This window comes from Bidens hawaiensis, unplaced genomic scaffold (genome assembly GCF_021521415.1).
Source record: "Bidens hawaiensis isolate Kalapana, Puna unplaced genomic scaffold, B.hawaiensis_p1.1 tig00022871_1, whole genome shotgun sequence".
Taxonomy (NCBI): domain Eukaryota; kingdom Viridiplantae; phylum Streptophyta; class Magnoliopsida; order Asterales; family Asteraceae; genus Bidens; species Bidens hawaiensis.
Genome location: NW_027493566.1, coordinates 316,905 through 337,849, shown reverse-complemented (window position 1 = coordinate 337,849; position 20,945 = coordinate 316,905). Strand labels below are relative to the sequence as shown.

General features: G+C 34.6%; 4 protein-coding genes and 1 pseudogene across 5 annotated transcripts; 2 read left to right on the top strand and 3 right to left on the bottom strand.

The window, feature by feature from the left end:
* Window positions 1-276: 276 nt before the first annotated feature.
* Window positions 277-3,419, bottom strand: LOC143566319 (carbon catabolite repressor protein 4 homolog 4-like). The gene is made up of 10 exons (XM_077053058.1): window positions 3,286-3,419; window positions 3,033-3,151; window positions 2,831-2,871; window positions 2,558-2,607; window positions 2,335-2,404; window positions 2,123-2,244; window positions 1,903-2,015; window positions 1,687-1,804; window positions 1,422-1,573; window positions 277-709 (listed from the first exon to the last, which is right to left on the bottom strand). Exons 1-10 carry the CDS (start codon window positions 3,351-3,353, stop codon window positions 399-401), a joined length of 1,164 nt encoding a protein of 387 aa, XP_076909173.1. The 5' UTR covers window positions 3,354-3,419; the 3' UTR covers window positions 277-398.
* Window positions 3,420-4,567: 1,148 nt separating this feature from the next.
* LOC143566317 (uncharacterized) lies at window positions 4,568-7,277 on the top strand (annotated as a pseudogene). Its single transcript, XR_013141216.1, has 2 exons — window positions 4,568-4,757; window positions 5,432-7,277. The product of XR_013141216.1 is annotated as an uncharacterized LOC143566317 (transcript).
* Window positions 7,278-7,279: 2 nt separating this feature from the next.
* On the bottom strand, window positions 7,280-9,335 carry LOC143566316 (uncharacterized). The gene has a single exon (XM_077053056.1). It carries the CDS (start codon window positions 9,187-9,189, stop codon window positions 7,465-7,467), a length of 1,725 nt encoding a protein of 574 aa, XP_076909171.1. The 5' UTR covers window positions 9,190-9,335; the 3' UTR covers window positions 7,280-7,464.
* A 633-nt stretch (window positions 9,336-9,968) lies between these two features.
* Window positions 9,969-13,027, bottom strand: LOC143566296 (uncharacterized). Its single transcript, XM_077053038.1, has 10 exons — window positions 12,959-13,027; window positions 11,886-12,206; window positions 11,682-11,792; window positions 11,381-11,471; window positions 11,191-11,259; window positions 11,010-11,087; window positions 10,824-10,916; window positions 10,699-10,749; window positions 10,403-10,603; window positions 9,969-10,225 (listed from the first exon to the last, which is right to left on the bottom strand). Exons 2-10 carry the CDS (start codon window positions 12,155-12,157, stop codon window positions 10,103-10,105), a joined length of 1,089 nt encoding a protein of 362 aa, XP_076909153.1. The 5' UTR covers window positions 12,158-12,206; window positions 12,959-13,027; the 3' UTR covers window positions 9,969-10,102.
* Window positions 13,028-15,346: 2,319 nt separating this feature from the next.
* On the top strand, window positions 15,347-20,236 carry LOC143566315 (serine/threonine protein phosphatase 2A regulatory subunit B''beta-like). Its single transcript, XM_077053055.1, has 12 exons — window positions 15,347-15,972; window positions 16,606-16,851; window positions 17,728-17,833; window positions 17,924-18,023; window positions 18,098-18,203; window positions 18,291-18,381; window positions 18,516-18,657; window positions 19,160-19,307; window positions 19,409-19,518; window positions 19,641-19,797; window positions 19,876-20,001; window positions 20,096-20,236. Exons 1-12 carry the CDS (start codon window positions 15,823-15,825, stop codon window positions 20,234-20,236), a joined length of 1,623 nt encoding a protein of 540 aa, XP_076909170.1. The 5' UTR covers window positions 15,347-15,822.
* The last annotated feature ends 709 nt before the right edge of the window (window positions 20,237-20,945 follow it).

Genomic DNA, 20,945 nt, shown 5'->3' with positions numbered 1-20,945 from the left:
TTAGACCCGGATTTATATGATATTAAACTACTATATAGAGAAACCTACTATAAAAATATAAAGCATATTCTTACTATGTAGAGGCAATTTTTCTAGTACTGATTGTAGCACGAGCGAAGTGAGAATTGTTCCTAATTAGTCATTCTGCCTAATCCCATATATCTCCAACATTTTCTTGCTCTAATGCATACACAAACACAGGACTTCATTTCTTCCTATGTGTACAATAAGTTTTAACAAATATTAGAATCAGAAACATTTCATTAAAAGCAAAATCTAACCGTAAATCCACAAGTAAAATGACCTTTTCCCTCAAAAAATGATTGGGAACTTTATAGTTTTTACCTCTAAAAGAATGATAAATTTCAACAATAAAATAGTAGTGACCTGAAAAGGCTTCAGCTATCTTGGACCACTGCAAACTCAGCGCCTATTGGCAAATGATCGCTTGGATAGCAGTAATTTGGCAATCCACCTTTTAGATCAGGTGATTCAGCATCTGGAAGCTCAAGGTAACTGACTGTTTCAATGCCCTCGGAAGGAGAGAATAATATGTAATCAAGTGTACCGGTGAACCCAGGTGTGTAGTTCGTGAACTGCGGTTCACCCCTAGTGTATGCATACACACTGCACAAAGGCATTGGTATGTCATCTGAACATTCTGATGAAGGTTCTGACATGGGCCCTCCAGAAACAAGGTACTGGTATACTTGGAAAAATAAATCTATTTAACTCCATATTCAATTTTCATTTCAGTATTTCATCGTTTTCTTGCGTGAGATGTGTAATTAACAACTATGGGTTTTTTGAACCTCAGATGTAAAAGGTCAACATGGTCAAAACTTAGACGTGTCAAGTGCCACATCATCAATTTTTATCTACTAGTAATCAAATCACATTACCTTGAACTGAGATTTTTGGATGGTGGTTGGTTGCCTTTAATTAAGTTTTTGGAAGTCAGATTTTTTTAGGGGTGGCAATTTCTAGACACGAAAAGAGTCAGGTTTTGGGTTGTCATATCTAGGCCATTTAATAATCAGGTCGTGTTTGGGTTGACCTATTTAAACATGTCGACCCGCTAACCTGTTTGATTAGACAGTTAGTAGACCTGTGTCTAACCAGTTTAAGTATGAGTCGTATTCGGTTGACCTGTTTAATCAAGAGGGTCGTGTTCGGTTGACCTGCTTAATTAAAAGGGTCATGTGCGGGTTGATCTATTCAACACATCTAATTAAACAAGTCGACCGGCTAACCTGTTGGATCAGACACGTCAATCAACCCGTTTAACCCACTTTTTTACAACCCGATTAACACGTTTACAACTTGATACACGTTTAGATAAATGGGTTAAGCGATTCGTGCTCGGGTTACACGTACGATTTGAGTGTGTGCAGTTAGCCCTAAAATAAACACGATAGAGCGTACCTTATCTCCAGGAACTGAATTAAAATCTCCAGCAATAAGCACTGACGGCGTGCACTCAAATTTATCAGATACCATTTTTTTGAATTGAGCTACACGTGACAATAAATATTTCGCCTGTGCAAGCTTGACATCAGCCCATTCTGGGTCCCTGATGAACAAAATTCACATTTTTATCATGAACACTAAACATAAAATAAACAAAAATAGATCCACCTAGGAGAAGCTAGACAGCATAAGGGTAGAATTGGAATTTACCATTACCAGTAAATATGTGTGTTTGTCACAATGACATAATGTTGATACGGATATTTGAACTTGAATGCAGCCATAATTCCAACACAATCACGTTTCAACCGTACATACGAATCATTAGGATCTCCTATCTCACAATTAAATAAAGAAATATCATTATTAGAACCACTCATCAAAGAATGTAAAATTACAAAAATGGATCTAAAAACCTTACTTGATAGGTACCTCTATTATTTGTATCAGATGCCTTCTCTTTTTGTTCCGCACGTGATGAATCGTCTAGAATCGATTCAGCCAGGTCATTATAGTCAATTTTTTCCTCTATGATCAATTCCAATCTGAAAATTAGATGAACAAAAGAGTAAACAGATTATTTAATTTAGAATAAAGTAAAAATGTTTTTTGCTGTTAATTGAATGAAACAGTTTCGTTTCAAAGAACATACTTATTGTGCTTGTAGAAAATTCCACAACCGTCAAGTTTTTTCCCACTTCTTTTAATGTAGATGCTTGAGTAATCATTCTGCTCTATTTTTTCTTTATAGAAGTTATCATATTCATCTAATTCCTGTTAACAGTTGCATGATATTTCTCAATTCAGGATACCCAAACCTTGATAACGATAAATACAAAAGAAGATAAAGAATATGAAGAAAACCTGTAAACATAAGATATCAGCATCAAGATTCCTGAGAACATCAAGAATTACTGGTGAACGCGCTTTCCATCTGTTATAATCGTGGCCAAAATGTAATGTAGATTTAGCCCATAGAAGAAATATCTAATAATATTTTTTTTAATAATTTTCTAGCCATTCAATTTATCATGATAGCTTAATTGCACGTATTGACCATAGAATACTAAGAAAGAAAGAAACTCACTTGAGACATGGTGATGGAGAGTGTGGAAACACAGAACTTTTTACATATGCCTGCAAATTGAACCAGAAGATAGTTGGTATTTGTATATTGATTGTGTATATGTGTGTATAAATGAATTACATAGGATCTCTATATCACACAAAAATACTTAGAAGACTATAATGATCACAATGCCTTGAATCTGGTGTATCGGACTATAAGTATTTGCATGTACCAGACTATCATTTAATGATAAAGCCTCTAAGCAACTTATAAAACTGTGCACATACATACCTGAGCAAGAATATTATACGACACCAGTCGAAACGTGAAGCCTGCAGTATAAGATATAGCATTGTATTCAGCTCATGTGGATTCAATCAATAGCATTCAAACAACATAGAATCTAGAAAACCGACATGCTGAAACAATTCATAAACTAATAATAATAATAATAATAATAATAATAATAATAATCAAGTAGCTATAAGAATACCATCAGACTTGGTAACAGAAGTAATCTCCTTCTGCTCAACCGGAACGAACTTAGGGTAAACCGGTGTAGCTGCAGCTGCTGAAGCCTTACCAGTACTCATACTTCTCACACAAATCTTACTGCACATAATCAACATTTATCAAAAAGCCCTAATTTAATAAAACAAACACTAAACATTGAGATTCAAATTAAGCAGTTAAATCATTAATTAGTAACGATATGAGTAGAATTGAAAGGCGGAAGCAGCGGTTACCTTCTTCGGGAAGATGACGAACACAGAGGTATTCGAGACAGCAATTCAACACCGGATTTCAGAAGCATTTTCAGGCGGACTGTTCTGACGGCTAACTGATAATAATATTGAGTTACAATATCAGTCCTTTAACTATTATTATTATTATTCGATGGACAGGTCCAGTTTATCCAAGTGGTGTTATGTGAGGCTGGAAGTGAATAATGCGAGTGGCTCGAAACCGTCTATGGATGGTGCAAAATCGGCAAATGAGCCAAGACAGGCGGGATTGGTTTGTAAACGGTACGCGCTCGAGACTAGATAAGCTCGCTAAATTGGCTCTCGACTTAAATCTTAAACGTTGGGTTTTCGATGAGTCACTTTTGCAGCTTTCGTCAAAAGATTAGGAATAGACGGAGTTAGTGATTTGGACAAATTGGTAACCGTTGTGAAACATGAAGGGTCCCATTGTAAAAAAGCCAAAGAAAAGAAAGAAAAAACAACTTGTTAGACGAAAATCATAGAGGTGGTTAAACACTTAAATCTCAAGAATAACTTTGTTAATTTACTCTTTTCAGCTCATTTAAGATTATTGAGCCTCGCTCCCAAGCTAAAACTGGCCTAACTTGTTCGTTAAGCGAACATATGTAAAGGTAAAGTATTTTTATAACTGTTCATATCTGGAATCGTTCGGTTTTTGTTGTTACTGAATGTAAACAGTAAACCCTATCTTTTTTGGTTGTTCAACGCTTATGATGATCGGCCTCAGCTCATTTGAGTCGCGATTTTATTCGATGTCTTCATTTCCTGGGCAAGACAATTGTTTTATTTACAGTATTTTTACTGATATTGCTATACAAGTAACGTCATTAATCGGATATCAAACATTCAAAAAGCTATGATGATTATGAAAATGTTATAAACATGTGTTAATCAGTGACCGATTTCGTGGCAACGTTTGAATGTTGTTAGCGTCTTCAGTTGTGATCTCACGCAATGCTAGTTTTAATATAAATATTAAAAACCGGACATGTTTATTTTTTGGTCTCGTATATAGCTTAGCATGTACTTGTATCGGACTATCGATAACTTTAATTGGACATATTTACAAACTTTAACTACCCAACGATGATAAAAACCGTTAAAACATATATAACTAATGCATTCTAGTCAAATCTTATGTGATTAACATTTACAAGCACTCAGAATAAAAGGACGTTAAGCGTAATAATATTATTTAATCACCGGCTTCACAAAACCCAGAACCCTAGTAGTTAACGCCAACAGGGTTAAGTAGTTTTAAAACCATTGCCATCTCAATCTAAAACCACCGGCTAACACCACCGCATCCGCACCGGAAACAGTCGCAAATCCGCCGGCGACAACACCTACTCGTCTTCCCTAAAACAAAGCCTCAATATTTATATTCGTATCGGAGAAAAAAACATTTCTTTACACAGTTTCGATTTCAACCGGTTCTAGTTTTCAATTTGGTGAGTCAACGATTGATTGTATATGTTATAATTGATTCAGTATAATGGTTATTGATTGTATGCTGATAGATAGTGTGAAATGAGGTTTCCAATTTTGTAAGGTTTAGGGTTTATAGGTTTTCTTGGATTTTTGGTAATCAGAATCTTTATGTGTCATATGGTTCGGTTTGGTTCGGTTTTGGGCTAAAATAGAACTAAAAACCCAAGCTCAGTTTTTTTATTTTTGAAAACAGATAGGCGTCTATTTTTTCGGTTTTTGTTTTTCGTTTCGCGTTTGTTTTTTGAGCTTGAAAATTTTGTCTCTAGGCCAAAATAGTGAATTTAGGTCTAAATAAATCATTTTGTTAATTAGTAACTAGTTGATTATTATTATTATGTATTTTGGCTAAAATATTTGAGTTACATATTTATTAAATTCTTACAAATTACTTGAAATAAAAAATGAAAATTTTGAAATTCGGATAAGATTTTTTTGGCTTTTATTCCATGCTAAATCAAACCGGAACCAAAATTTTGTTTTTTTACAGAAGCATAAAACCAAACTGTCGGTTTCTGTTATGATTCGGATTTTTAGGTTTCACGCACGCCCCTATCTGTCAATCGGATAAAGAACTTTTGTGTTTTCGGTTTTGTAATATTTGTTTCATTAATTTTGGATTACAATTTTTTTGCAGAATTAGCATTATAAAGGTTCTTCAATCATTCTCAGAGTTGATTCACTGAAGCATCAATGTTGCAGAATTTGAATTTTATTTCTGATCAAGTCAACCTCACTTCACTTATCAGCCATCATTCAATTATCTCTCCTGTCAAGACACAGTTACATGAACCATGGGCCCGACTTACCGCCTCACAAAGATTCGGTAACTCATTACAGTGCCATGCTGTTCTTGATAGAATCACCGAAACCAGAGTAGATCCATGGAAAAAGAACAGAACTGAAGTTAAGGAAGACGCAGAAGACTCGTATTCCGGTAGGATTTTCGTGAGAAACGATGAGCAGACTAATAACGAGCTTTTACAGAGTTTTTGCAGACACTGGGAGCTGCTAAAAGCAGCAAGATTGGTAGCTTTAATGTGCCGAAGAAACCAAATTCCCGACTTTGATTGGTGCATGAAGTTGATTAGAGGTTTAGTTAAGCTCAATTTTACGGAACGAGCTACTGAGGTCTTGACTTGTATGGTTATGTCCGGTGGGGTCCCGGATACCATCACTTACAATATACTAATCAGTGGTTTATGTAAAAACAGGCGTATAGACGCGGCTCTTGATCTTCTAGAAGGTATGAGTGTATCCGGTTGTCCACCAGATGATATTACTTACAATGCCATAATTCGTGTTATGCTAGAACACGGTTATCTTAACCAAGCGGTTTCATTTTGGAAGGATCAGTTAGCCAAGGGCTGCACCCCGTACGTAGCACTAGCTCGGTTCTTGTTGAATTAGTTTGCAAATCACGTGGTGTTTTACGAGCTATGGAAATCTTGAATGATTTGTCGGTTCATGGTTGTAATCCTGATTTAGTGACGTACAATTCGATTATTAACATTACTAGTAAACGAGGGAATTTCGGAGATACTATTTTGGTTATAAACGATCTTTTATCTCACGGTATGGAGCCGAATACGGTAATGTACACAACGCTTATTCACTCGTTTTTTAACCATGGGTATTTGGATAAGGTGGATGAGATATTATCTTTCATGAATGAAACGTCTAACGCCCCGACTATGGTTACTTACAATATTTTGATAAAGGGGTTTTGCCAATACGGGTTTCTTGATCGTGCTATCGGTTTTTTTAACGAAATGGTGTTGAACGACTGTTTACCTGATATTATCACCTACAACACGCTTCTGCGTGCGCTTTGTGATGTGGAATGATGGATCTATGTTTAGAGATCGTTGAATGTTTAAAAGACAGTAATACCCCTCTGAGTTTGGTAAGTTACAACATTTTGATTGATGGGTTGGCTAAAAGAGGTTATATGGAGAAAGCGGTTGGTTTATATCAGGAAATAATTAAGAACAAGAAGATTGTTCCTGATGATGTTACGCATAGAAGCTTGATTTGGGGATTTTGTCATGCTGATATGGTCGATGAGGCCGTGAAGATTTTGAAATTGATGAATAGAAATGGACATAGAGCTACTCATAGTACTTATAAGTACATTATTCATAAGTTATGTCAAAAACAGAAACTAGACGATGCGATCAAGGTTTTGAAAATGCTGGTATCGAGCCCACAGAGGCCGTATGGTGCCAAGTTTTATTCTGATATGATTGGAGGTTTGGCTACAAGTGGTATGCGAGAAGAAGCTAAGCAACTACATCAGAAACTAACCGAATGGAAGGTTGTTTAAACTTTAAGGTTTCTGTCTTGTAATTTCCAGCTATACGTTAACGAATAGAAGTTTTTTTATGCGCATTTGTCATTTTCGATATGAGAAGCTGCAAAAGATTGTTAATTTCGATATCCACTCGCTTTTCTCAAATTGATACACGAAAATTGGTATTTATACATGAACAAATAAAAGATTTTTTATGCGTATTTGTCATTTTCGATTTGGGAAAATGTAAAAGAATGTTAATTTCAGTAGATTAATCTTGATATCTACTTCCTTTACTCAAATTAATACACAAAAACTGGTAAAGTTTATTGCTTTTTACCTAATTTCTGCTTGTTCTTCAATATAAACCTTCTTAGTTAAAAGTATTCTTGAGAATCTTGCAATGGGAAAGTCTTTTTCAACCGTTTGACCGAATCTTCCGAAATAACTCTCATTTTAAACAACAAATTACCCAAATCCAAAGCCTCGGCCCGTTTACCAGAAAACCCGAACCCTTCCACCAGTAAAATATAAGTCGTTTGGTTCGGTTTACACCCCTTTTCGATCATTTCTTCCAAAACACTAATTGCATCATCAATTCTATGAGCTTTACACAATCCAAGCAGCACAATATTATAAGTTATAACAGTCGGCATAAACCCGTAATTCTCCATACTTTCCAACAACCCGATCGCCTCGTCTACCAACCCATCTCGACATAAACACGAAATAAGCGCGTTATACGTTATCTCATCCGGATCAATCCCTTTACTTATCATTTCCAAAACCAAATGCAAAGCCTTTTCTTTCTCTTTATTATACCATAAAGCACTTAACATTGTGTTGTAAGTACTCACATCAGGTGGACACCCTGTTTCTCCTAATCTTTCAAATATCTGCATAGCTTCATTTGCATTCCCATTTTTACACAAAGCCGATAAAACCGTGTTGTAGTTCACTATATCGGGTAGACACCCGCTCGATATCATGTAATCCAAGAAACTTAAAGCGACATCGAGCCGGCCCTCTCGACAAAAAGCCGAAATCAACGGATCGAAAGTAAAAGCATCAGGACTAACCCCACTTTCCACCATGATCTTCAACATGTTTAAAGCTTCATCGACTTTCCCGTCCCGGCACAACGAGGTTATCAAAATACTATAAGTAACCGCGTTCGGTTGACACTTTCTCGAAAACATCTCTTCCATTAACCTCTCCCCATCACCCCATCGCCTCTGATTCAACAACGCTCGCAACAATATATTATACGATATCACGTCCGGTTTACACCCTTTCGACGGTAAACTTTGAACGAATTCAAAAGCTTCTTCCATCATACCTTCTCTACACAACCCTCTAATGATAGCATTATATGTATACATATCAGGTTGCAGCCCTCTATCCAACATCTCATCCAAAAGCTTCCTCGCCTCATCAATCCCGCCTTCCAAAATCGTCGCCTCGATCAATATCGTATACGTGATCACCGTCGGATTACAATCATCTTCCAACAACTGATCCAACATCTCCATAGCTAACCCTAACTTCCCTCTATCACACAAACTCCCAATCAAAATATTATAAGTAACAATATCCGGCGAAAACCCATTATTCTTCATCCGATCCAACACTCGATTCGCCGAGTCAATCTGATTCAACTTACAAAACCCACTGATCACTGCATTGTAAGCGAACACATCCGGTTCACCGTACGCCTCAAGTATTTGAAGAACCTTAAGCGCGTTTTCGACCCGCCTCGTGTTGAAAAAACCCTTAATCAACTTAGTGCATAGAATGACATCAGGCTTGTAGCCTCTGCTAACCATGAATTCAAGAAAATGAAGTGACTCTTCATAATTGCCTGCTTTGCAGGATCTGTTTAACAGTTTCATGAAATGGGTTTCTTTGTAACTGCGAGTTTGTAACTGGGGTGACTTGAAATTGGTGGAAAGTTTGAAACTTGATGAGGTTTTGAGATTAGGGTTTGTGTTAGGGTTTGGGTTTGTGCAGGTGATAATGGAGTAATGGTGATGAGGGGTTGAAGTGGGCTTTGGGTGGGAGTTGAAGGGGAAGAAGTTTGGTGTGAATTCTGTGGAAATCATTGTTTGATTTTGGGTTTGAGGTTTGAATTCATGGGGTTCTCATTGTTGTTGCAGAGAGAGAGTGTGTACTGTGCTGTGGTTGTGTGTGGAAGATTGGAAGGATATGATGATTTTGGATTTTGGTATAAAGTTTTCTAGTTTGTGGATAAGATGTGTAATGGAATAATATGCGGGTCGGGTCAGATCAGGTCAAGCTGCACTTTGGCTCCACTTTTGCTCACTTTAAAATTACCACGTGTCAGATTCCTTATTTAAAAAAGAAAGAGGACTGCGGTTTTAGCTTACGTGGTTTGTTTAAATTTACTATTTTAGTTTAAAAGTTTAAAACTTGTTATTTCCGTTTTTATGTTTCATTTTCATTGCAATTATCGTTCATATGGTTTGTTAAAAACTACTATTTTAGTCCAAAATATATCGGTGACTCGGTGAGGATGGAAATTGCAATGTAAATGAAACTGTAAGGATGGAAGTAGCAAGTTTTTTAACTTCTGGACTAAAATAGCAAATTTAAACAAACTACAGGGATGAAAACTGCAGTTCAACTTTTTTAGTTTATAAATTTATAGAGGGTAATTAATTTGTATAAGTTCGGTATATCTTTTATGTTGAGATATTTTTTTACTCATGTTATAATTTTTTTATATCATTTTAAAATAGATTTAAATAAATGATCAGGTGCTATTGTGCTATGTTTAAAAAACTCACTTCACAAGCAGATGAGCTCTTTAGCTCTAAAAACCGGGTTGGATAGCGAAAAAGAAACTCCTCAAATGGGTCGAACAGGTCAAATTAGTCTAATAACAACTTAACGGGTCAAACAAATTTACTTTACATTTAATCCAAGATAAATAATAAACAAATTCACATTACAGTTAACAAAACTAAAAGTACCACAAACGAATTTACTAAACTTTTAACTTTTTATCCTCACAAGATCCCAAAGAAAAGCTTTATCAGGGCATACCTTCTTCAAAACTTCTTCAATTTCTTCCCCCAATTTTTCTTGAATATCCACACTTTTAAGTTCATCCATTTGCTAATAAAACAAACAAATATATGACCTTATAAGTGACAATTTTTAACCCCCTTTACATATAAATGGGTCAATACGAATAGGTCAACCAAACCCAAACCGACTTGATTTGGCCCGTTTCAACACGAACCCATTTTGACATTTTTACACATAATGAAAGTTAAAGAAAGTTGATGTCACCTTGATCAACCACACTATATTAGTAGCTGCAAACTTTGCTTGTGATTCATAATCCTCAAAAACATTATCCGGAATAATTGTACACGAGCGAAAGAGTAGTAATTCATTATCCAAAAATAAATCAACATGGGTCCCACCCATACGAGCTGCAAAATGTTTAATCCAGAAAACTGAGAGAAAACGGCGATAAAGCCATAGTGCCTGAAACACAAAAACATATACCTCATTTATTATTAAGTCAAATTAGTCAAACTTTGTTAAATGATAACAAAAGAATGGAAAACAGATGTACATACCTCTCTTCCTATGTAACGCTTGATTAATGTTTCACTCCAGATCAGCTCTTCCTGTTATTGTACAAATTGTTAATGATTTATAGATGCAATAGATTCATGGAATTATGAATATGACAGCCGCAAACCTTCCAAAGTTGATGTACTTCGGTATTATGTGACGGGCTTTCTTTTAATTCTTGTTTATACCATGAATCTTCTAGCGTCCTGCTCATCAACCGCTGCCCAATCAGTTAAATTTTCAGTCACTCAAACCAAAAATAAATCTAAAATAAATGCATAAACAGTCATCGATAATTGAAACTTAAACTTACCGTTCGATAGTGAAAGCAAGAGTTATCAGCAACATGTAATCTAGCCCAATCTCGATTATTAGTTAACTCATCAATTATCTGAAAAAGAACCAAGAAAAACCTATCAACACTCACAAAATCATTATAAACAAAAAACATAAAAAAAGAGATATTAATAGACAAAGAAGTGTTAAGTTCACACCTGACTTTTGGTCATGTAAGAAACTAACCAGCAACGATGATTCCATGCACGATAGTTCATCTTTGACTTCTGCAAATTAAAGTCAACAGAATCAGGAAGTGATGACTGGGCCATCTAGTCCATGATAGATAAGATGAATCGAAACAAGTTCAACATATAAACATCAAAAATTGCCAAAATGAAATTTAACCTCGGCTATTCTTTTGGCTAATTCAGATTCGCTTTTTAAAACTTCTTCAAGATTTGTATACTTGTCAGCTATCATCTTAATCACCCATCGCCTGTTATAAACTCACAAACTTATATAAAACCCTGAGTGCATTATACTATAATCCATGAACAATAATAATATCAAAACACATTGAACCTAAATACAGACACTACAAAAATTCATCAAGCAACAAGATTTCATTAGATAAAGATAACTGGAAGTAAAAAATATTATTTTGAACCAGAAAATATTTATTCCAATAGAGGAGCTACCTTCCCACCTATGGCTCCAAGCTCGCTCACTTTTTGGTGAATACGAAAGAACCAAAGATGATAACTTTAGCTCATCAAAATATAACATAACGTCTTGCTTCTTTGAAACAACTTCCATCCTGCAAAGTATTATCAACCCATTTAAAACAGAACATATTTACAGACCATCTTGATTCAAAAAAATTCTTGAATATTATAAAAAACACAAATACCTGCAATTCCACGCGGTTCCAAAATCACAACTCATCAGCAAAACCGTCCTGCTATTCTTCATTACTTCACTTTCGGTATCCAACACCACTTTCGTCCCGTGTAAATCAGTCAACATTTTATACTGATTTAGTGAAGACATAAACGCGTGTTTAGCAGCATTATACAACGGATGGATAACGTGCGTAGAGATGCCCAACTTGTGATCTTTACACCAGAAAGCCATATCAGCTTCTGATGATTCTGATTTTGACCTAATGCTATCATCTGGCATGTCACTTATGGCAGCAAACTGACTCGGATGAACGAATCCCACTTCATCACTGGTTACAGATAAAAATTCGATCAAGTTATGCTTTCTTTCTACTTATTAATGTAGCGGTGGGGTCCCCAGTACAAATAAAATTAACCTCCTAAACGTACAAATAACTTTACATGAAGTAGAGTTATATTAATTAGTCTTAGGGGTGTGCGTGGTGTGGTTCGGTGCGGTTTTCGGCTAAAACCAAACCGAAAACAAAACTTCGGTTTTTGGAGTTTTTGAAACCGTTCGGTTTCGGTTATTTTGGTTTCGGTTCGGTTTCAGTTTTTTCGGTTTTCGTCATTTGAGCTTGAAAATTTTAGGCCGAAAAAAAGTTGGCAAAAAATAATGAATTTAGGTATAAATAATTTGTTAATTGTAAAATAATAAACTATTATACATTTGAACAAAAATATTTGAGTTACATATTTATTAATTCTTATAAATTACTTAATATAAAATATAAAAAACAAAAATTTAGGAATTCGGTTCGGTTCGGTTTTTTCAGTTTTTATTACACGCAAAACCAAAACAGAACCGTTCGTTTGGTTTTTACAAAAACATCAAACCAAATCGTCGGTTTTTGTTTCGGTTTCTTGCACACCCCTAATTAGTCTAGTTCAAAAAGTGTACAGTAATAATTAGTTATTTGTAAGCTATCAGTTTCTGCATATTGAATAAGACTTTCACTAATCACCGTATAAATTGGGAGAATTTGCCCTAAATTCAAATAAATTGGGGGTAAAATTAGCCCTAATTGAATTGAGTACTTACATTAAAGGATCGGAATCGAGAATAGACTCGAACTCATGGAGTAGACTAGACGATGGATCTCCATCTGCTGCTAAGCTCATCTTTTCTATTACAAGCTTAAGAGAGATTAACGCAATATATTGTATACAGTAAAAATTTCACGGTTCGGTCCGGTTTTATACAACTGCAAGCCTAACTGTTCATTATGGTTTGAGGATTTTGAAGCCGACTGACCGAAAATAAAAGAAAAACCGACCGCGAAGTCAGATTGATAATTGGTTCGGACGGTTTTAAAATTTATTTTGTCTACTATGACTTAAAGATCTGGTTTTTATTGCCCGGGTGAGTGAAGACTTCCGAGTAAAGTCAAATACAAGATTCAGAATCAAATAAGATTAGTGAGACAGTGTAGCGACTATCACCGCCTTAGTTAGATGTGATACAAACGGTTACAATTTGCAGCACATATGTATTGTTGCATTAAACGGTTACAGATTATAACCGAGCCAATTATTATTATATATAACAATTGATAAGTTTGGTGCCGCTCCATACTTATCAATTGTTTTTTTTTAGTTCCTTTTTTTTCTTTTTCTTTTTTATTGTTTTTAGTTCTAGTGTCGTAGCGAAATAACGGAAGCCGACCCAACGTCAATTTTGTTGTTTTTTGTTTGAATTGACTTCCGGTACCGTAACAAACATGATAGAAACCGACAGATTCCGCCTAAACTCATCGACTCAACAACCGGGACCCACAACACTCGAGTTTTATCAACGTCCAAGTTTACCGATGGACACCACCGATTCGTGCACCTCAGTATATATATATATTATTAGTTTTTTCGCTCTATTACCGTAACAAAAACTGATTGAATGACACTTTTTTCCGGTATCCTAACGAACGTCACGGAAACTAACCGAATTCATGTAGACTTACAGCATTTTCTTTTAAATCTGGTACCGTAACGCACGTAACGAAACCAACCAAATGCCAATGTTTTTTTTTCTTTTAGCTATGGTACCGTAATGAACGTTACGGAAACCGGTCGAATTTGCGTACACTCATCGTCTCAACGCCTGAGATCAAGAACACTCGGGGTCTTTCCAATGGTCGGGTTTTACTAGACCGATACCACCCATTAGTCCACCTTAGTTTTATATATTTTTTTTGTTTTATGTTTAGGTTTTAGTTCCGATATCCTAACGCACGACACCGAAATCGATTGAATTCGAGTCGACTTATCGCCTCAACACGGGACCGATGACACTTGAATTTTACCAACCTGCCTGGCGCAATGCGCCGGGTAAAACCCTAGTTGAATTATAATTTAATTCGACTAATTTGGTTCTTGAAATATTTTTAAACTGAACCATCCAAATATTTATTAGGGCATGTTAAGTTTATATAAAAAGTGTGTATTAAAAGTTAAAATTTTTGCTTCACATGCTCAACATAAAAGATGAGCATATGACAATGTGACAGGCCGCCCCTTATACCATATTTAGACTTTATAAATCACAAGATCCTCCATTATTCATGGGCATCTTAAGTATGCTACATGTTACTTCTCAGGTTAAAGCTAAATGCTTCACATGCACCACAACACATAAAGCTGTACATACTTACTGCTTACACACATGCATAACTTAAGGTCCACACTTTTTTATTCGATTCGATCTCATGGTTATTTCAGAAGAACCAATCCGAACATGTATGTGTGACTGTTTGAGCGAGCTTGCAAGCTAGGCAACTCCCAAGGGATGTTAACGGGCCAAGTATCGAGGAGTTTGATAATTCACAATTCCCGTATCCATGCTCACACCAGTCGAATACCCATTAATCATTGCCGTTGGTTACACGCAACTTAACCTGTTTATGGTCTTATGTGATTAAATTTGCCTGTTAGGATATATACTTCTAAAACTCGATCTTAAACTCATATTAACCACACTTCTAACAATTCTACAATTTTAACAACTTCAACATACTATTTATTCTATTTTTTTTTAAATAATATAACATATTGGTACATACAATTTTTTATTCAGATGAATAAGTTCAGGTAATCAACAAACATTACAAGATTCCATACTTGTCCAACAAACATTATTCTTTTAATATTAATACTGTATATGAAACTCATCTTAAAATTTTCAAGTTTTATATTTACCGGCGGTTTTGATTTCGATTTCTTTTGCCATTCATACCACTTCCATTTATGTTTTGAGTCCAAAACTCATCTTTACTATTTTTATATATGGTCTTGTCTGAATTTATTAATCTTTTTTGCTATTTACATAATCTCTTAATAACACATAAAGGTGTTATCTTAATCTATTAGCCTACAAACTATAAATATAAGTTACACATACCAAACCATTTCAATCATTTACACTTTCTAAATCTATAAATATTCATACCATGAAAATGTTGGATAAGACTTAAAAGTACCCAAAAAATAAACATGGGTCATATCAATCAATATATATCATATATGTTTTAAATATAAAGTCTTGATTTTTATGAATCTTGGTTTCTTTCTTTCTTTTCTTCTTCTTCTTCTTCTTCTTCATCACCCACTTCAGGTGCTTATCATTCATACCCATTTTATACAGAATCTTGCATTCTTTAAATCATTTAAAAAATTACATCCACCGATCTTTATAACCCAATTCAAGATTTGCAAAAAGATTCAAACTTTATGACTTTCTTGATTCGAAACGTGGACCCAATGCGATTGATTGGATTTTGAACACACGAACGTGTACGGAATTGATTGAATTGAAGTGGGTTTTTTTTTTATTTTGGTTTGATTGATTGATTACTAGGGTTTCAATTTGAGATCTGGATGATTGATTGAGGGTGGTTGATTTGAGTAATAAAGATGGATGTGGATTATAATGGGGATTCGGGTTTTCTTGACCCGGATTTGTTGCAGCTGAATGAAGTGTCTCCGTTGGCGATTAAGTCGAATCCTGTTGTTGCAGAGAAGTTGTTTCAGCAATGGCTTTCGCTACCCGAAACCACTCTTTTGGTAATTATTATTATTGTGTTATTAATGAATTTAATGTTATGATCATTTGTTAGTTTTTGTTGTTATGTTGGTTAAATGTGATATGATATGTATAGTATAGCTATAATAAGCTGGTAAAGTTTGAATCTTGATACACTTTATTGGTTTCTTGAAGTACAATCCACCTTTATGTCACATGAATTGACACAATTACATTGTGAAATAAGATGTTAAACAGAAAACAATAAGGTTATAAGGCTAAACGTAGTGGGCGAAGTTTTTGGGCGGCAACCCCCCCCCCCCCCCCGGCGATTTGTGGGGCGATAAAGGGGGGGGGTGTTTCTCGCTTGCGTAGTGTGTTTCTTTTATTATTATTATTATTATATATGTATGTGTGTGATATATATATATATATATGTATGTATGTATGTATGTATGTATATATAGGGCTACAACACCATTACACCCCAAAAACAAAAACCTCTCATTTGCTGACTGGGCGCCAGATGGCGCAAAACGCCCCATTTTGTAGCCCCTCCACTACACATAGCCTAAACAAACAAACAAACAATACATGTAATAATTGCTACGTATTAATATAGACTATTAATATTGCTATCGGATTATTTATGGTATTTTTTTGTCTGAAAATAGGTGAAATCTTTGTTTAACAATGTTAAAGCGGGCATTCCATTAAATGTATCTGGATCGGTTTCCAGCCCAAAAGCTTCTTGCGGGAGTCCAATACCTTCTATGTTTCCAGCTGGCAGTGCGCCTCCACTTTCGCCAAGAAGTTCATCATCCGGTTCTCCACGTATCACAAAACAGAGGACGGGCCCGTCTGTACTAGGTTCTCCGTTAAAAGTAATAAGTGAACCAGTCAAAGAGTTGATACCTCAGGTCAGTTCTTAAATTAGTAACTTTGTTTTACTATGCCAATAATTGAATTTTTTTTTACTGTGAGTATTAGGTGTGTAAACGAGCTCCGAGCCAAGCCAAGCCTGAGCTCAACTAGGCTCGAGCTCAGCTCGTTTGACTTATGAGAGCTTGAGCTTGAGCTCGGCTCATTTCGAGCTTTATTTCAAAATCTTAAGCTATGTTTCTATTTCTTAAGCTTGAGCGAGTTTATTATTTATCAATTAAATTGTATACATTTTTTATAGAAATTTCAATTATAAAGTTTATATATCTACCTATATACTAATAAAAGAAAATAATTCTGGACACATGTCATTCTAAGATTAATTATCACTATCAAATTCCCTCCAAAATCAATAATCTTCTATTGATGGAAAAGGAAAAAAAATATCTTTCAATATATAGTATTGATTATAAATTCAACATACCGTATTAATTGGTTAATCTCCATTGATTGAATTATTAATGTCATAAATTATATTGTAAACATACTTAATATATAAAAATATTAATATAATAATTACATGTCATAAAAGATATTTTCTTTAAAATTAAAATGTATATAAAAGAGTTTATGTTTAAATAATACACTAACATTCAATTTTTGAGACATCTAAGAAAACTATAATAAATTATTTTATTTTATTTTATTTTATTTTATAAATGCTCTATGTTTAATAAGTCTTAAAAATTAAATAATATAAAGACACTTAATTATTATTTTTATTTGTATTAAGTTATTTATTGTAATTTATACATTATCTTATCCCGTGTAATACACGGGTTTCTAAAGCTAGTAACATAATATATATATACACTATTTAGTTATTTTTATCGAAGCATGTTTATTTATTGCAGTTTTACTTTCAAAATGGTCGTCCGCCTCCTAATGAATTAAAAGAACGATGCTTGTTTAGAACTAACCAGTTTTTCTACGGTCACACGGATGGACTACAATTGCACGGTGAGATATGCATTTCATCATTTTTTGTGGAATACAAATGGTTAACGTGTAGTTTGACTTTGAACGGGCTAATTTTGACCTAATTTGTAGAATTCAAACTGCTTACAAAGGAAATTTGCAAACTGCCATCTTTCTTTTCCCCTGCCCTTTTTAAAAAGATTGACGTTGCTGACACCGGTGTTGTGACCAGGTATTTTTATATAGCTGTATGTTTTTATTAATAAAAAGCTTTTCTTTTTTACAAGTGAGGTTTTTTATTTGCAGGGATACATTTGTTGATTATTGGGTCAATGGTAACATGTTGATAAAAGATGTTGCAACTCAGATATTTACAATATTGAAGCAGCCTGATTTGAAATATTTAACTCAGGTATTTGACTATTTTGATTTGTAAGTTTCTATTTCGATCACAGAAGTCAAACATAAGATTTACCATCAAATATGTCATCTGCAATAGGAGGATTTTAAACCCGTACTCCGGGAACTATTGGCAACTCATTCAGGTTTGGAGTTCTTACAGGGGACGCCCGAATTTCAGGAGAGATATGGTATGTTTGGTTTATTATTATTATTATAATTATTATTATTATTATTATTATTATTATTATTATTATTATTATTATTGTTATTATTATTATTAATGGCTTTAGTTTTATTTAATTTACATTTGCTGTGATGGCAGCTGAAACGGTGATATACAGAATATTTTACTACATGAATAGAGCGGGTGATGCTCGTCTTACCCTACGGGAACTAAAACGAGGAAATTTAATTGCTGCAATGCTGCACGCTGATGAAGAAGAGGACATAAACAAAGTTCTAAAGTAATAATTTTTACAATTCATATACACTTGTATGGGTGTAAGCGAGTCGACCCTTGCATTGTTTCTAAAACTCGAGTTCGGATCGTGAATGGTTTTTCAAACACGAGCTCAGCTTTTTTCATAATTATTTATTTATTTAATTTATATACATTTGAAGTATATATTTTAGTTATAATTTTTATATATTGTATACATATATTTATGTAGTTATTTTTATCATAAACTTGTGCATAATAATAATTGTCATATAAATATATATTACTTTGTTAAGTATGATTTATATAAATATACACGTCTTCAGGCTTGTGAGCCAGCTCTAGCGCAATAAGTGAAGCTTGGGCTCGTTTATTTATTTTTATGCTCAAGCTCGTTAATGTTTGGGTCGATTTGAGCTTTTAGTGAGCCGATCTCAAGTAGCAAATGAGCGGCTTTGCTTGTTTACACCCCTATACACTTGCTTATAAAAAAATTCTAATAATTTTATATTATTTTTCCTTTACAGATATTTCTCGTATGAGCATTTTTATGTAATTTATTGCAAGTTTTGGGAACTGGACACGGATCATGATTTCTTGATCGATAAAGAGAACCTTATACGATATGGTAATCATGCATTGACATACAGAATCGTTGACCGAATATTTTCACAGGTTTGTAACTAATATCACTGGCTTTTGATATAAAAAGTGTGTTTTTCACTTTTTTGTCTGTTTAATGTTTGAATTCTTTGATTTTGTTTTATGTGCATCAGGTACCGAGAAAATTCACCAGTAATGTGGATGGGAAAATGGGATATGAAGATTTTGTTTATTTTATTTTGTCGGAAGAAGATAAATCATCAGAGCCTAGTTTGGTGTACTGGTATGTTTGATTTAAAACATAGCTTGATACAAGCTTGACAAAACAATCGGTTTATAATTTTAGCTAACCCAAACGAACCTATAAGCTAATTTTTTTAAAAAAGATTTACAATGTATTTTCAGGTTTAAATGTGTAGATTTGGATGGAAACGGTGTAATTACAAGAAATGAAGTGCAATTCTTTTACGAAGAACAATTACATAGGATGGAATGTATGGCCCAAGAGCCCGTCCTTTTTGAAGACATATTATGTCAGATTGTTGACATGATTGGCCCAAAGGTAATAATTTCATTTTCATTTTTTACTTTTCCGTTTTTTAGATGATTATTAATATATTTTTCACATTTTTGAATGTAGGATGAGGGATATTTTACCCTGCATGACTTGAAAGGAAGCAAACTTGCTGGCAGTGTTTTCAATATTCTTTTTAACCTTAACAAATTCATGGCCTTTGAAACTCGCGATCCGTTTCTCATACGTCAGGTACATGCATGATCACTAATTGTCGGTTTATTTATATAAATATTTGAACTAATTTCTGTTGAGAAATTATATTAATATTTTCTTTATAAAACAGGAGCGTGAGAATCCAACGTTAACAGAGTGGGACCGGTTTGCACATCGGGAGTATATTAGGCTCTCAATGGAGGAAGATGCTGAAGATGCATCTAATGGTAGTGCAGACGTGTGGGATGAATCACTCGAGGCAACGTTTTGAGGTAATTTTTCAAATAATGTATTTCCAAGTATTATAAAGAGATAAACATAAAAACATAAAGAGTGAACTGTGGTTTTCGTCCTTATGGTTTGTCCAAATTTACGTTTTTTTGCGATTTTCATCCCTATGGTTTCATTTCACTTGCAATTAAACACGAATTCATTAACCCCGTTAAGTCTGGTCATTAAACCTATCAGCGTGCCCCTCACGTGAGGGACATTTTTCTCTTTTTTCTCCCCAAATAAACCCCATTCGTAAATTGCAAGCCCCTTTCACGTGAGGGGCTGGGGTGTATTTGGGGGAAATAGGGACAAAATTGCCCATCACGTGAAGGGTACGTTGATGGGTTTAACGACCATACTTAACATGGTTAATGAATTCGGGTTTAATTGCACGTGAAATGAAACCACATGGACGAAAATCGCAAATTTGAAACTATTGGACTAAAACCGCAGTTTACTCAAACATAAACCTGGGCGATTCATTCATGCCTGGTTTCCGATGGCATGTGAAACTGAAGAATTCTTGAATTTAAGTCACGTGAGCCGAAGAATGTGAAGCGTTTTGTGGATTTAGCGACCAAGTATGCTGAACCCGACGGTAAAAGTAGATAGTAAGTTTGGTTTTGGAAACGGGCTACGAAGTTGCAGTTGCATGTCAGGTACTTTAAGCGGAAGCAATAGTGTTTTTGGCAACTTAACTTACTATT